Source organism: Cervus elaphus, chromosome 5, assembly GCF_910594005.1.
Source record: "Cervus elaphus chromosome 5, mCerEla1.1, whole genome shotgun sequence".
Taxonomy (NCBI): domain Eukaryota; kingdom Metazoa; phylum Chordata; class Mammalia; order Artiodactyla; family Cervidae; genus Cervus; species Cervus elaphus.
In genome coordinates, this window is record NC_057819.1 from 101,137,017 (window position 1) to 101,150,583 (window position 13,567).

At 51.2% G+C, this 13,567-nt stretch overlaps 1 protein-coding gene across 3 annotated transcripts in view; it reads left to right on the forward strand.

Annotated features, from left to right (window-relative positions):
• Positions 1-13,567, forward strand: part of NTN1 (netrin 1) — a 206,520-nt gene that overhangs the window by 177,688 nt on the left and 15,265 nt on the right. For all 3 annotated transcript variants that reach the window (XM_043903824.1, XM_043903823.1, XM_043903825.1), the window contains exon 6: positions 10,803-10,877. In XM_043903824.1, coding sequence (XP_043759759.1) covers positions 10,803-10,877 — 75 coding nt within the window. The remainder of the gene's footprint in view (positions 1-10,802; positions 10,878-13,567) is intronic.

The window sequence follows — 13,567 nt, forward strand, 5'->3', positions numbered from 1 at the left end:
TTCCTCCCAGTCAGTCCCCATCCTCACTGAAGAAGAGACTCACCTCAGAATGCTGTTTAGCGTTTTTCTTCTAATACCAAAATGGTATATTCATTATCGTAAAGATAAACATACAGATAAGATGAAGCAGGAATATACAGAAACCAGCCACGATCCCGCCGCCCTGCATTTTGGTGCGCAGTGTATTCTTCTTCTAGAATAGAATTCAAACCCCTGCCATGGTTGAGAGGAACCTCGGGACCCCCATGAACCGTGCAGTCTCATCTCGGGCTGCCCAGCTCCCCCACCCCAAGCTTCAGACCCATCTTCTGTTGGTTCTTCAGGCCTGCCCAGCCCTTTCCTGGCCTGGCTGCATCACAGAGCTCCTCCCTCGTCCTCCTAGATGTAACTTCTCGCAGTGGCTTCACATCCAGCGTGGTCTCCACCTGCACCCCGACCTCCATCCTCTGCTAAGGCATGCACGCTGGGCATTGTCTTCATTTTGTGAGCGTCACTCTTCAGACTGTGGTTACACTCATGTCACTGACATGTTCTCTCCCGCTGTAAGGCCACCCTGACCATTCCATGAGCCACACCTAGCGCCTCCCAGAGCCAGCCATGTGGAAGTCTCTTAGCCAGACTTTGAAGTGGATGAAGGAATGATACGTTCTTAGAAATGGGGCTGCTGCAATCAAGGGGCTATGCTCTCCAGGGTTTTGACTTTCTATGGCAGTTACACTCAGGGAAGTCGGTACTGATTTGCACCCCAACCACATTATCTCAGTCTGTGTGTTTGCTTTGACACCTCCCTAGGCAAAGGCCTTACATTTCTGTTGATTAAAGTTGTGTTTCTTTGATTATTTGAGGATAAGCGTTATTAACATCTCCTTTTCTGCTTTCTCCCCTCTTTTGTGAATTGCCTGTTCCTCTTCTTGGAGTGTGAGGGTGCTTGTCTTTTCTTATTGATTCAGAAGAGTTCTTTATATATTAAAGACACCCACGCTTTGCTCTCTATGTTGCAAATAGTTTTGGTTTTCTCCCCAAAGCTTTACAAGTCACCTCATGCCAGTCCGTTACTTGGGACTGCCTCATTTGGGGTGACCTTGGCCTTTCTGCCCCAAAGTTCAATGGACGTCATGCTGTGGAGGCATGCAGGGCTGGGAGGTGATGGAGGGGGCGTAAGAGACCAGTATAGGCCAGGAGAGACCTATGGGTGCTTGGGAGCTGTCTGTGGGCTCCGGCTGTCTCCCGGGCAAAGTGCTTGTGGTGGGGGTGCTCAGAAGGTGGTCTCCCCAGGGGGAGTGGGTCAGTCACCTGCAACCTAGGACCCAGAGGGTGAAGGCTGGTTTGGAGGGAAGGGCCTTCTCCAGTCATTATGAAACCTACAGATACCCTCTGCATGGGAAAGTGACACACACAGACAGCCGGTCTCTCTGGCCTGCAGAGTTCCAGGTGGCTTTGTGGATCCAGGTCAGTCAGAGCCAAGACTCTCTCTGGGCAGACTGGCCTCACCTGTCTTCTGTCACCTGTTGGTGGGCAGAGTGGCCCTGCCCCCTTGAGCTCTATCCCCAGCAGGGTTGGGAGTGGAAGGGGGGGTGGGGGTGGGGGTTCCAGGAGCCCCTCCCCAGCACCCAGCCAGCAGAATCTAAAACTGCCCCCGCCTCCAGGCCTCTGCCTGGGATAGACCCCAGTGGCTGGATGTCTCTCGCTTTTTGCTCCCGCCACCCACCTTCCCGAGCCGACAGCCCAGAAGCAGGGGAACCGGGGTGCTGCCAGGAGTGAGAACCTGGCCAGCTCCCCGCCCTGCTCCAGGGGCAGTACCAGCTGCAGCGCCCCTGGCTCCGACGGCAGGATGCCGGGTGCCGCCTGCCATATGCTCAGAGTTGAGCCTCGATCCGGCGAGCAGCCCTGCCCAGCGGGACTTTTGGCACCTGGGGCACAGGAGGCAGGGCAGAGGGCGAGCTACCCAAGGTGGAGGAAGAGGAGGGAGGGGCCCAGCCACTGGGATAGGGCCTGCGTGGGGCGGCGGGGGCTCCCTGCTCCGCTCTTGGCTGCCGGTCGGTCAGGGGAGCAGGTGGGGGGAATAAAGGGAGGGTTGGCTGCTCTCAGGAGGAGCCAGGATGGGCCTGCTGTGAGCCACAGATGGCGGCCCTGGGTCTCTGCACTCTCCCTGGGACAGAGCACGTCCGGGTGGAGATGGGCGGTGCCAGCTCTCCTTCCTGGCAGCTCCCCTCTGCTTGGGGAGGAGGGTGCAGTGAAGGGTGACCCTGGTGCAGCGGCCCTGGCAGACCTTCCAGTATTCCCTGCACACCCTTGATTCTAGCCCCGCAGGATCCCTCGGAGGGTGGGGGGCGGCTCCCTGCTCCCTTCTTCCTCCCGTGCAGAGCAGGGGGCGGGGCCTTGGGTCCAGAGAGAATGGGGGCCTTCAGGGCATAAAATATCAGACCTGATTAATCAGTGAGGCCGACCAACGGGTCTGCAAGTTCTGTGTGCATCTAAGCTCACGGCCGTGCTTACTTAAGATCAAACCATACGAAACTGCTTTTTTCTTTTAAAGTTGAGGAATGATCGATTTTTAGGCACTTTTATGTGGTTCATCTTATTAGCGTTCCCTCTTTTTCTGTTTTCTAACCAAAGAGCGTGAAACATCCTTTAAATGTTTGCTTGGAGTCAGCCTCTGAAACCATCTGGATCCAGAGATTTCTTAAGATTCTTTATCTATTCAGATTGGGTATTGCTTCTTTAGTTCACTTTGGTCCCTTATGTTTCCCTAACAAGGAATGCGTTTCATTCAGATGGCCAAGATTTCAGCCCAAAGCTGTATACGATAGCCTTGTAATTTATAAAATCTTCTTTAGGTTGTAGTTATACCCCTTTCTCATTACTTCCTAGTGAGTCTATTTTCTCTTTTATTCATTATTAGACATAACGGTGTTTTGTCTGTGTGTGTGTGTATGTGTATGTATTTGTTGGTTTGGGGGCTTAACTGAGGTTCAATTCTTGGGTATATTTATAAATTTGAAGCTTTTTCAGTATCCTACTGTATTAATTTCTACTCCTGTTAATAATTATTTCCCCATGCCTTCTTTGGGTTTTATTTTCCTTATATTCTAACTTCTAGAATTGAAAGCACTTCATTTATTTTCATTCTTTTTTGTTTAATAATAATATTTATTACATTGTGGTCAGGAAATGTGGCCTCTGCAGTTTCAGCTCTTTGGAATTAATTTAGCATTCTTTTACTAGTTATGTATTTCTGTCTGTTCCTTTTTGTATTTCTCAAGGTTTTACATATTTCAATAAGACATAATAAAAAACAAAAACTTTCTATTACTTTTGAACTTCTTTGTCACCTAGTGACAAACTTACAACTTCTTTAACAGTTGTAAGCTTTTAAAGAACTGCTTTAATTTTGTTCAAGTCTCTTTTCAACAATCATTTAATGTTTCAAAATTAGTTTTTCAGTAGGGGTGTTGAATCTGTTTACAGTCATTGTTTTGCCTTTACATAGTGGCTCTTCTGTGATCTGAATTTATCACAGTTGCCGTTTATATTTTCCAGTTTGTGTTTTCTCCTGTCTTATTACTTATACCCATTTCTTCTCTTCTCTAGTGTTTTGTGGTTATTTTGGGGGTTTTCAAAAGCACTGCTTGATCTAATAGCTCTTATTTATCAGGGTCAAGCATGCAATAGCATCTTTGGTGTTCTACTTACTGAAGACAAAAGAGTTGTATTACCCACCTCATTCTTAGTTTTTGTTAATATGATCAAAAGTTGCAGACTAGATTTTATAGTTATTTATATATACCTATACATTGTCTGATGCTCCCTTTCAAACATTTTAAAATTATTCTAACCTTCGCCTTCACTTTTAGAACCATATTGGAACCCTCTTTATTTGCTGGTTTCTTTGCATATCACCAGTGTGTTTATTCCATGACTTTCCCCTCTTAAATTCTTATTTTTGATCCATTTCATAGTTGGTTGAAAAACATTCCCAGATATTCCTCTCAAAAAGGATACATGGTTAGAATATTGCATACTAGAGAATGTTTTTGGTTTATTATGGCCTGCACACACAGAGGAGAGTATAGCTAGGTATAAAAGTCTTGGGCCTCAAAGTTTTCCCTCCTCTCAACTATAGACATTGTTCCATGGTCATCTGGAGCTTTTTGTTGATGTTAAATCTGTATATATATATATTTTCTTTACCGGTATTTCATATGTTTTGCAAAGATGTATGTGGATGTGTTTGTCTCTTTTTTTCCAGAAATTAAGTTCATCCTTTCCTTCATATGTAGGTTGGCCTTCAAGCTCAGGAGTTCTCATTTTGGTTCAGTCTCTTTGGTTCTCATTTCTGTTCTATTTGGTTTCTGCTACAGTTTTCTCCCAGGCATCTGCCATCTGTCCAGTTTCCCTCTTCTGTCCCTATTATTTTCTCTTTCACAGTTTCCACATCTTTATTCTTTTTGTGAGAATCTCTCCACAATTCACTCCATGTTTCTGAATCCATTTCCTACAGTGTTATTTTTCTTGATTGCTTCCAAAGTTGATTTTCATTGTGCTCCTGGGCTTTTGGGTGTGGGTTTTTCTAGCTCTTCTTTTTCTCACGTGTCACCCTTTTTGTATCATCATGTGGCCTTTTCAGCATGACCTCGCCTTCCCTCATATCTTTTTTCTTCCTACTTCATAGAGGCTGTGTTTTTTAGAATATTTCATGACCCAGATAATCACAATGGTGTGATCACTCACCTAAAGCCAGACATCCTGGAATGTGAAGTCAAGTGGGCCTTAGAAAGCATTACTATGAACAAAGCTAGTGGATGTGATGGAATTCCAGTTGAGCTATTTCAAATCCTGAAAGATGATGCTGTGAAAGTGCTGCACTCAATATGCCAGCAAATTTGAAGAACTCAGCAGTGGCCACAGGACTGGAAAAGGTCAGTTTTCATTCCAATCCCTAAGAAAGGCAATCCCAAAGAATGATCAAACTACTGCACAATTACACTCATCTCGCACGCTAGTAAAGTAATGCTCAAAATTCTCCAAGCCAGGCTTCAGCAATACGTGGACCGTGAACTTCCAGATGTTTAAGCTGGTTTTAGAAAAGGCAGAGGAACCAGAGATCAAATTGCCAACATCCGCTGGATCATCGAAAAAGCAAGAGAGTTCCAGAAAAACCATCTATTTCTGCTTTATTGACTATGCCAAAGCCTTCGACTGTGTGGATCACAATAAACTGTGGAAAATTCTGAAAGAGATGGGAATACCAGACCACCTGACCTGCCTCTTGAGAAACCTGTATGCAGATCAGGAAGTAACAGTTAGAACTGGACATGGACCAGCAGACTGGTTCTAAATAGGAAAAGGAGTATGTCAAGGCTGTATATTGTCACCCTGTTTATTTAACTTATATGCAGAGACATCATGGGAAATGCTGGGTTGGATGAAGCAGAAGCTGGAATCAAGATTGCTGGGAGAAATATCAATAACCTCAGATATGCAGATGACACCACCCTTATGTTAGAGAGTGAAGAGGAACTAAAAAGCCTCTTGATGAAAGTGAAAGAGGAGAGTGAAAAGGTTGTCTTAAAGCTTAACGTTCAGAAAACTAAAATCATGGCATCTGGTCCCATCACCTCATGGGAAACAGATGGGGAGACAGTGGAAACAGTGTCAGACTTTATTTTTGGGGGCTCCAAAATGACTGCAGATGGTGACTGCAGCCATGAAAGTAAAAGATGCTTACTCCTTGGAAGGAAAGTTATGACCAATCTAGATAGCCTATTAAAAAGCAGAGATATTACTTTGCCAACAAAGGTCCGTCTGGTCAAGGCTGTTTTTTCCAGTGGTCATGTATGGATGTGAGAGTTGGACTGTGAAGAAAGCTGAGCGCCAAAAAATTGATGCTTTTGAACTGTGGTGTTGGAGAAGACTCTTGAAAGTCCCTTGGACTGCAAGGAGATCCAACCAGTCCATCCTGAAGGAGATCAGTCCTGGGTGTTCATTGGAAGGACTGATGCTGAAGCTGAAACTCCAGTACTTTGGCCACCTCATGGGAAGAGCTGACTCATTGGAAAAGACCCTGGTGCTGGGAGGGATTGGGGGCAGGAGGAGAAGGGGATGACAGACGATGAGATGGCTGGATGGCATCACTGACTTGTTAGGCATGGGTTTGGGTAGACTCCGGGAGTTGGTGATGGACAGGGAGGCCTGGCGTGCTGCGATTCATGGGGTCGCAAAGAGTCGGACACAACTGAGCAACTGAACTGAACTGAAGTCTGACACACCCATTCAATTACACGTTGCCTATGGCTGTTTTTGAGCTATGGCGACAGTTCGCATAGTTGTGACAGAGACCGTATGGCCCACAAAGCCAAAAATATTTACTGTTTGGCACTTCGCAAACAAATTTTGCAGATCCCTGGCCTGGCGTGACAGCCAGATTCCCATTCCAGCCCCAAGCTGGATGGCAGGGAATGCCTCCAGCTCCTTCAGTTCCTAGTCCCTACAGCCTTTTCTCTCAATTTGCTTCTGCTCTGTGGAGGTGGTGATCTTCTGTCTCCACTGCCAGCCTTTCGCATTCCCTGCATCAGTGATTTAGGTAAAAACACGAGTTCACGTCCACACTGCAAACACTGTCCTTCCTGTCTGTCCCTCCCCTTCCTTAAGGTCTCTCTGGACAGGGGCACCTCCATGGCCCCCCCACTCCCACCCACTTCCTGCCCATTTGTTTCCTGGTTGTTGGCTCCTTGTCATCTTCCCTATTTTTCAGGATTTTTCTGTTCATCAGACAAAGAGCTATGTCTTGAGGTAAAACCTGGACAGGTTTTCCTTGTTCTACCACCATCTGTCTTTAATTAATAGAGATTGCTCCCAGATTCCAGTGTTGGGTCATCTGTCAGTTTAGTTCTTGGCATTAGTGTGAATTTTCATTTTTTTTCATTGTTTTTATAGCTATTTTGGAACAAAACAAGGAGAGGAAACGTGGGTAACTGCCAAGTAGATGCCATTTTGAAGGAGTCAAAGATGCATTTCAAAGCTATGTCTGGTCCATCTTGAGGCAGTCTCTGTAGCTTTGTGTGTATTTGATAAAAGAAGAAAATGCAGGAACACTTCCCTTATCTGAGGACCTTTTGTCGACTGACCTCAGTTCTCTGGCACACACCCAGACAGTCTGCACGCAGCCAGAGAGCTGCTGCGATGTCAGTGCTCTGAAGGTTGTTCACCGTACCTAGAGGACAGCAGTTCCATCTCTCACTCCAGGCCTGTTGACCCATGCTTTGCATACAGTTCTAACATGCTTGGTCTTTCTGCTTTCCTAGCTCACAGCCAAATCAGAATCAGCAAATCTGTAGGGAGTAGCGGACATGTGGGGGCTACCTTGGTGGCTAAGTGGCAAAGAACTCACCTGCCAATGCAGGAGACGTGGGTTCGATCCCTGAGTCGGAAAGATCCCATGGAGAAGGAGATGGCAACTCACACCAGTATTCTGGGCTGGAAAATCCCATGGACAGAGGAGCCTGGCAGGCTGCAGTCTGTGGGGTCACAAAAGGATGAGACATGACTTAGGAACTGAACAACAGTAACGAGGGTACTTTGACAACGACAAACACACTGACCTGATGAGAATTTCTGGCTGACAGAAAGGAAGGACATATGATCCACAAAAAATAAACAACAGCAAACCAGATACAGCTATAAATCTGCACATGTTGAGGCTGGCACCATTTCCTATAAGGGCATAGTGGCCCGATGTGGTCCTCTGACTCTGGTTTGAGTCAACAGTCACTCCTCTGAGCCTTTCCTCTTCCAGCCTGGGTCCTCCTTACAAGTCTCGAGTGCAGAGGCCCTGTCCCACCTCCCACAGCTGCAGACGGTTCAGACCATGGTTCTAACCCTGACTTCACATTGGCCTTACCTGGGGAACTTTAAAAATCTGGACACGCAGGTTATCCTTTAAGCCAGTGAAATCAGAATGTCTTGGGGGGAACCCAGGCATCAGTGTTTTCCTAAAAGCTTCTGGGCCATTCTACTGTGTAGCCAGGTAGGGAACCAGGCGGTTAGAATCACAGGCAGGGCTGAGAGCAGTGCCGCATGCCTGGTTAGTGCCCGTGGGTGGCTGTGGTTACTGGGGGACGGACTTTTGATGTTCACGAGGGTGGCTGTGATTGGTCTCACGGGGTCCAGAGCTGGATCTAATCAGGCAGTAATGGATGCCACACACTTCGAGGACAACCTCTGGCCCAGGTGGATACTTGGCTTTGAAGAGAAGAGCTGTAGATGCTGCCAGGAGGGAGCGAAGGGAGGAGGGGAAGCTGGAGGTGCCCGGCAAGGTCGTCCCAGGGGCCACCTGCCCTCCTGCCTGCAGTGCAGGGCGCACTTGGAATCAGCACCATGGTGCCTTGCTGAACTCAACTGTCTTGCCTATAGAATGAGAGTCATGGTCCCTCCCTCGAGGGACTGCCCAGAGGCTCGGAGGAGCTGGCGTGCTGTCAGGGGCTGCCTCCAGGGCCATGATGGGAAGTGGGGGTCTGGGGGCTGCTGAGATTCCACCCTACAGAGGAGGCATGGCAGATGGTTGACCAGAATGCAAGTACTGATGATGTGGGCCAAAAAAATAATAATGAAAAAGCGATGAGTGGGTTCAAGGCCATCCATGCAGTGACATCATCAGCACTGCTGGCATTTCAGTGCTTTCCCGAGTGGAGCAAGCAGGCGGGGATTCCATCCAGCTCGCTGGAAACGCAAGCTACTAGTGCACGACCTGGGTTCAGCCCCAGCAGTGGCTTTGCCATGAGCATCACCTGCCCCTGAGTTGGCAGAGACGTGGCCGAGAGTGGCTCTTCCCAGCGGTGAGGTACGGTGCCACGGGGTGAGGGAGGGGGTGTCAGTGGCGCTGACTGTGGGTTTTGGTCACTGTCACCTTGCGTCTCAACGTCCCCGGTGGACTGCAGGCCTCTCTCAGGATGCGCCACACCCCACCTTCTGAGAGGTCCTGACTCTAGTAGCCACCCAGCCATCAGGTGGCAGGAGGGGCTGACACTGTGGACTCTGGGGCCCCCGGGCAGGGCATGCTGATGGACAGGGGGTGGTCCAAGGACTCACACCCTGGGGAGCAGGAAAAGGGGCTGTTTTTCTCATTTCCTGAGACTGGTTCCTAATTGAGTGCCCTAATGGCAGGAGGGAGCTGCCAGGCCCATGGCTCCCAGGGCATCAGGATAGAGCTCTTTCAACTTTAGTCAGGACCCTGAAGGAGGCAGCCATCTCCCACGGGACCAAAGGCTGACTCTGGGGTGCTCTCTGAATATTCCTGCAGATCTAAGTGATGGTTTGGGGTGACAGGGGCCCCAGGAGGCCTGGCCTTGTCCTGTGCTCCCACACAAATCACTCCTTACTCCACCCTGGCCTGGGTTTTCCCCCTTAGAGTATGAGGGGCTGCCACCTGCTTCTGGAGCAGTCGTGTGTGTTTCCCCTTCACCTTTCTAGTTCCCTCGCCAGGACACACACCCAGCCCAATTCCAGCGAGTACAGTGACCTTCCATCTCAGACCCAAGTTCAAGGCCCAGCCTTGACTTGCTAGCTGTCTGGGATGCACTGGCAGGTGGCCTCTGATACCTAATCTGTAGAATGGGAGTAACCCCCACAGCTCAAAGAAGGGTTGTGAGAAGCCAGTGAGAGCTAGCGTGTTGAGTGGTTGTGCAGGGGGAGCTGGAGTGATGTATTGGGACTCCATGGTGGGCTGGCCATCATGCCAACAGCTGATGTGTGAACACGGATCAGGCAGAGGAACTGTATCACCTTATCTGGTAAAGAATTCGCCTGCAGTGCAGGAGACCCCAGTTCAATTCCTGGGTCGGGAAGAGTTCCTAGAAAAGGGATCGGCTACCCACTCCAGTATTCTTGGTCTTCCCTGGTGGCTCAGCTGGCAAAGAATTCACCTGCAATGCAGGAGACCTGGGCTCAATCCCTGGTTTGGGAAGATACCCTGGAGAAGGGAACGGCTACCCACTCCAGTATTCTGGCCTGTAGAATTCCCTGGACTGTATAGTCCATGGGGTCCCAGAGTCGGACATGACTGAGCAACTTTGACTTTCACTTTCAACTGAAGAGCTGGTGGGGAGAGGGCCTGGTGGGGCTGGTGTTGGAGGTCTGCCTCTGCTGGGAGGACACAGGCCACCCCTAGGGGAAGCAGGCCCTGGGGCCCCCCCACATCCTGCCTGGTTGACGCTAGGACGCCCCCGAAGTGATACCCTGCAGACTCAGGCCCAGCAGCCCTGCCTCTCAGCAGTGGCGGGGCTCATTAGAACTGAACTCTTCTTCGTGGGGCATTTTATTTGCACACTCCAGTAGCGTGGACACCAAAAGGGTTTTCTCCTGCTTCATGGGCTGCTAATTTTCTCTGTGACCTCTATTGTTGGGGCCTGACCCCAGCCAGAGGCTGCTCGCCATGGAAGCTAGCGCCTGACACAGACCCAGGGCGCGGGGCGACAATGAGGCCTCTATCGGCTTTAATCAGGCTCCGGGTGCATCTTAAGAACGGGGGAATTTGTGTGGCGCTCCGAAGCCCTGGGTGGCACAATGCAGGAGCCCGCAGAGTCCCCGTGCGGAGGCCAGGGGGGCCAGCGGGGGGTGGGTCAGGCGGGGACCTCTTTGTCCCAGCACTACTGGAGAGGGCCAGACCCTCCCTGAATGGCCGACCGGGCTTCCCGGCCTGTGGGTATCAGTGGCCTCTGGGTATTTAGGGAGGCAGCTGCCCACCCCGACCGCCAGCCTATTCTTCGCCTAATTAAGTTTTGTCTGTGCTCTCCCGTCTCCTGCAGACTGTGATTCCTACTGCAAGGCCTCCAAAGGGAAGCTGAAGATTAACATGAAAAAATACTGCAAGAAGGACTATGGTGAGTGAGAGCCCCCTTGTCCGGGGAGGGGGAGGGCACTATGTGACCAGTGGGGTGCAGGGGGCCCCGTGTGGGTGTTGGTCCCAGAGTCCCTGTGACCAGCCGGGAGCCAAGGGGGATGGATCTTGTGCCTGGGAATTTCCCAGCTCTTCCTCCACAGAGGCAGGGGGTGTGTGTGGCCACAGGTGTGGGGACTGCATTCTCCCCCTGGCCCTACATCCTGGCCACTGGGGGCTCCTGGGCTTCACTCTGCCCCTGAGGGGCTGTGTGGCTGCAAATCAGTCGCTTTACCTCTCTGGTCTTCTGTGCCCTCATCCGTACTCATGGGCATTCAGCCTGAGGCTCTGTAACTCAAAGAGAAGTCTTCCAGGCATCAGAGAAAGGGAGAGAACTCCGTGGTCTGTTTAAAATGCCGATTTGAGGGTTGACTCCACAAAACGAACCTACCGGGCTGGGTGAAGAATCTGCATTTTAAGCTGCTCGCTGGTAATTTTCAGGCACCGGAAGTTTGACCAGAGCCTCGGGGATCACTGAGGGCCTTTTCAGTCGAGAGCTGGGGTCTGCACAGACTCTCTGCACTGCAGACCTCAGGCTCTCTTCCCGGGAAGAGTATCCCAGCTGCCAGTCTCTCCTGCAGCATCTACCCCAGCACCCTGGAGGTGGGGGCCTTGCACCTCTCCTTTGTCAGGCGCTCCTCTGCCGCCTTCCGTCAGCTCTGCCCGTAGGAGGGGGGCGCCGGCTCTGTGGTTTCTGGTCCCTGAGCTGGCTGGAGGCCTGGGCTGGCCAGACCTCACAGGACTCAGGGTCAAGGCTGACTTCAGGGTGGGTGGGGGCCTGCGGGAGAAGGGGGGCCCCTCACAGCCCCCGGGCAGGTGTCTGCAAATAGCTGAGAGGCAAACAGAAATCCTGAGGAGATGGTCCAGCTGTCTGCTGGCGGAGCTAGGGAGACCCAGGATGGGGAGGCCAAAGTGTGGAGGCCAAGGTGTTCGACACTCCAGCTGCAGCCTGGGCACCCACCCAGGGGCCTGGTCTTTCCACTCTGGGGCCCTCCTCCTGACCCGGTGGGCCTGGCTATTTTGGGCTGAGGCTGGGTCCCTGCTTCCTGGACCCGAAAGTCCACTCTGCCCATCCCCCTCTGCCCACCTCCCCACTCCAGTTGGGTGTTCCTGGTCTTGCCTGCTCTGTTCTCAGCGGCCCTGCCCCTTCTAGCACCACCTGGCCACCTCTGGGGAAGGGTCAGCGACCTGTGTTTTCTGCCCATCTTTCCTAGTCTGCCCTGTTCGGGTGCCTTGCAAGGGATCTGGGGCGAGTCCAGTTGTGTCTCTGAGCTGTGGTTTCCTTGTCATGTGGGGGTGATGCCCGACTGTGTCATATGGAAGCACTCAGCATGGGGCCAGGTGCTTGGTGGGCTCCTGGTAAAGAGTGGCTCTGGCTGGTCCCCTGGAAGCCGGGTGGCAGGGCAGGAAGAAGTGGACTGGGGAGGGAACAGTGACCCGGTGCTGAGACCTCGTCTACAACCTGCATGGCGTCCCTCCCAGACCCCAGGGGTTCTGGTAACCTGGCCTGAACACCAGGCCTTTGGTGTCTCATTGGGGCAGATGCTTGAACCAAATGCAAGGTGTCCTTTTATGAGGACAATGGTCAGGACCTTTTAGCAAAGGGAAGAGAAAGGTGAGGCCCAAAGGAATCCTGAGAACTTCTGAAATGTCCTCATTTTATTGTGCACACACATGTGTGTGCACATATACCCAGGCACACGTGTGCACACAGGTAGGTGCACACACATCCCACACGGTATCCCAGTACATGATATTACTGGAGCAGCTGGTAGGTTTTGTGCGTCCTGTTCCGAAGCGGCCAGGCCCTGGGTCCATAGCAAATTTCTGAAAAAAGCCCCTTTAAAGTACTTGTATCCCAAAGCATCTTTTATGGGAAAAGCCAACCTTGATTTTGAAAACAAACTTTGGGGTGATTTAAGGATAAAGAGAGTGCTGTCTCTGACCCAGGGTGACAGTAGCCACCAGAGGCCCCGGTGGTTTGGGGTGAGGCTTGGGTGACCCCGTGCTCCCAACCCCGAGCTGTCAGCGGCTGCTGAGGACGGCAAGGTGGGACATGGGGAAGAAGGCCCGAGGTCCTGTGGTGTCCCAGACTTAAGGCTGGGGGCCAAGTACGGATGCCCAGGGCCAGAGAGCTAGGGTCACAGGAGAGACCCCCGGCCTGTCGCTCCGCCACCCCTTATCTCCCTCCCACCCAGAGAACAGGAGGAAGGAACAGCTCGGCCACCTGGGGGAAGGGTGGGTTTGGTTTCAGTTTGGAGCATCCTTTGAGCAGAGAGATGCTGGGGAGACTTTCTGTGAAGGGTTAACCACCGCCCCTGTTCTGTTCCTCCAATGAGAAAAGGGAAAATTTGGACTTCTGTTTAAAATTACCCAATGGGTCTGTTTTCCACCTGGTTCTCTTGGACTTGTTTTGTTCTTTTCCGACTTCTTTTCCTCCATTGAATTCTGCCTCCCCCATCCCTGAGACTTCCGGGGGCACTTTGGCTCCCTCTGACTCTCCTGCCCACCCCTTGGCAGCAGGCAGGCCCCTATCTCTGCAGAACGGGGCCTGGCTCCCTCTTGTTATAGACCCAGGGGGGCCCTCCCTGACCCCTGCCTTAGCTGTGCGCCACCCTCCCAACGCTGGGCAAC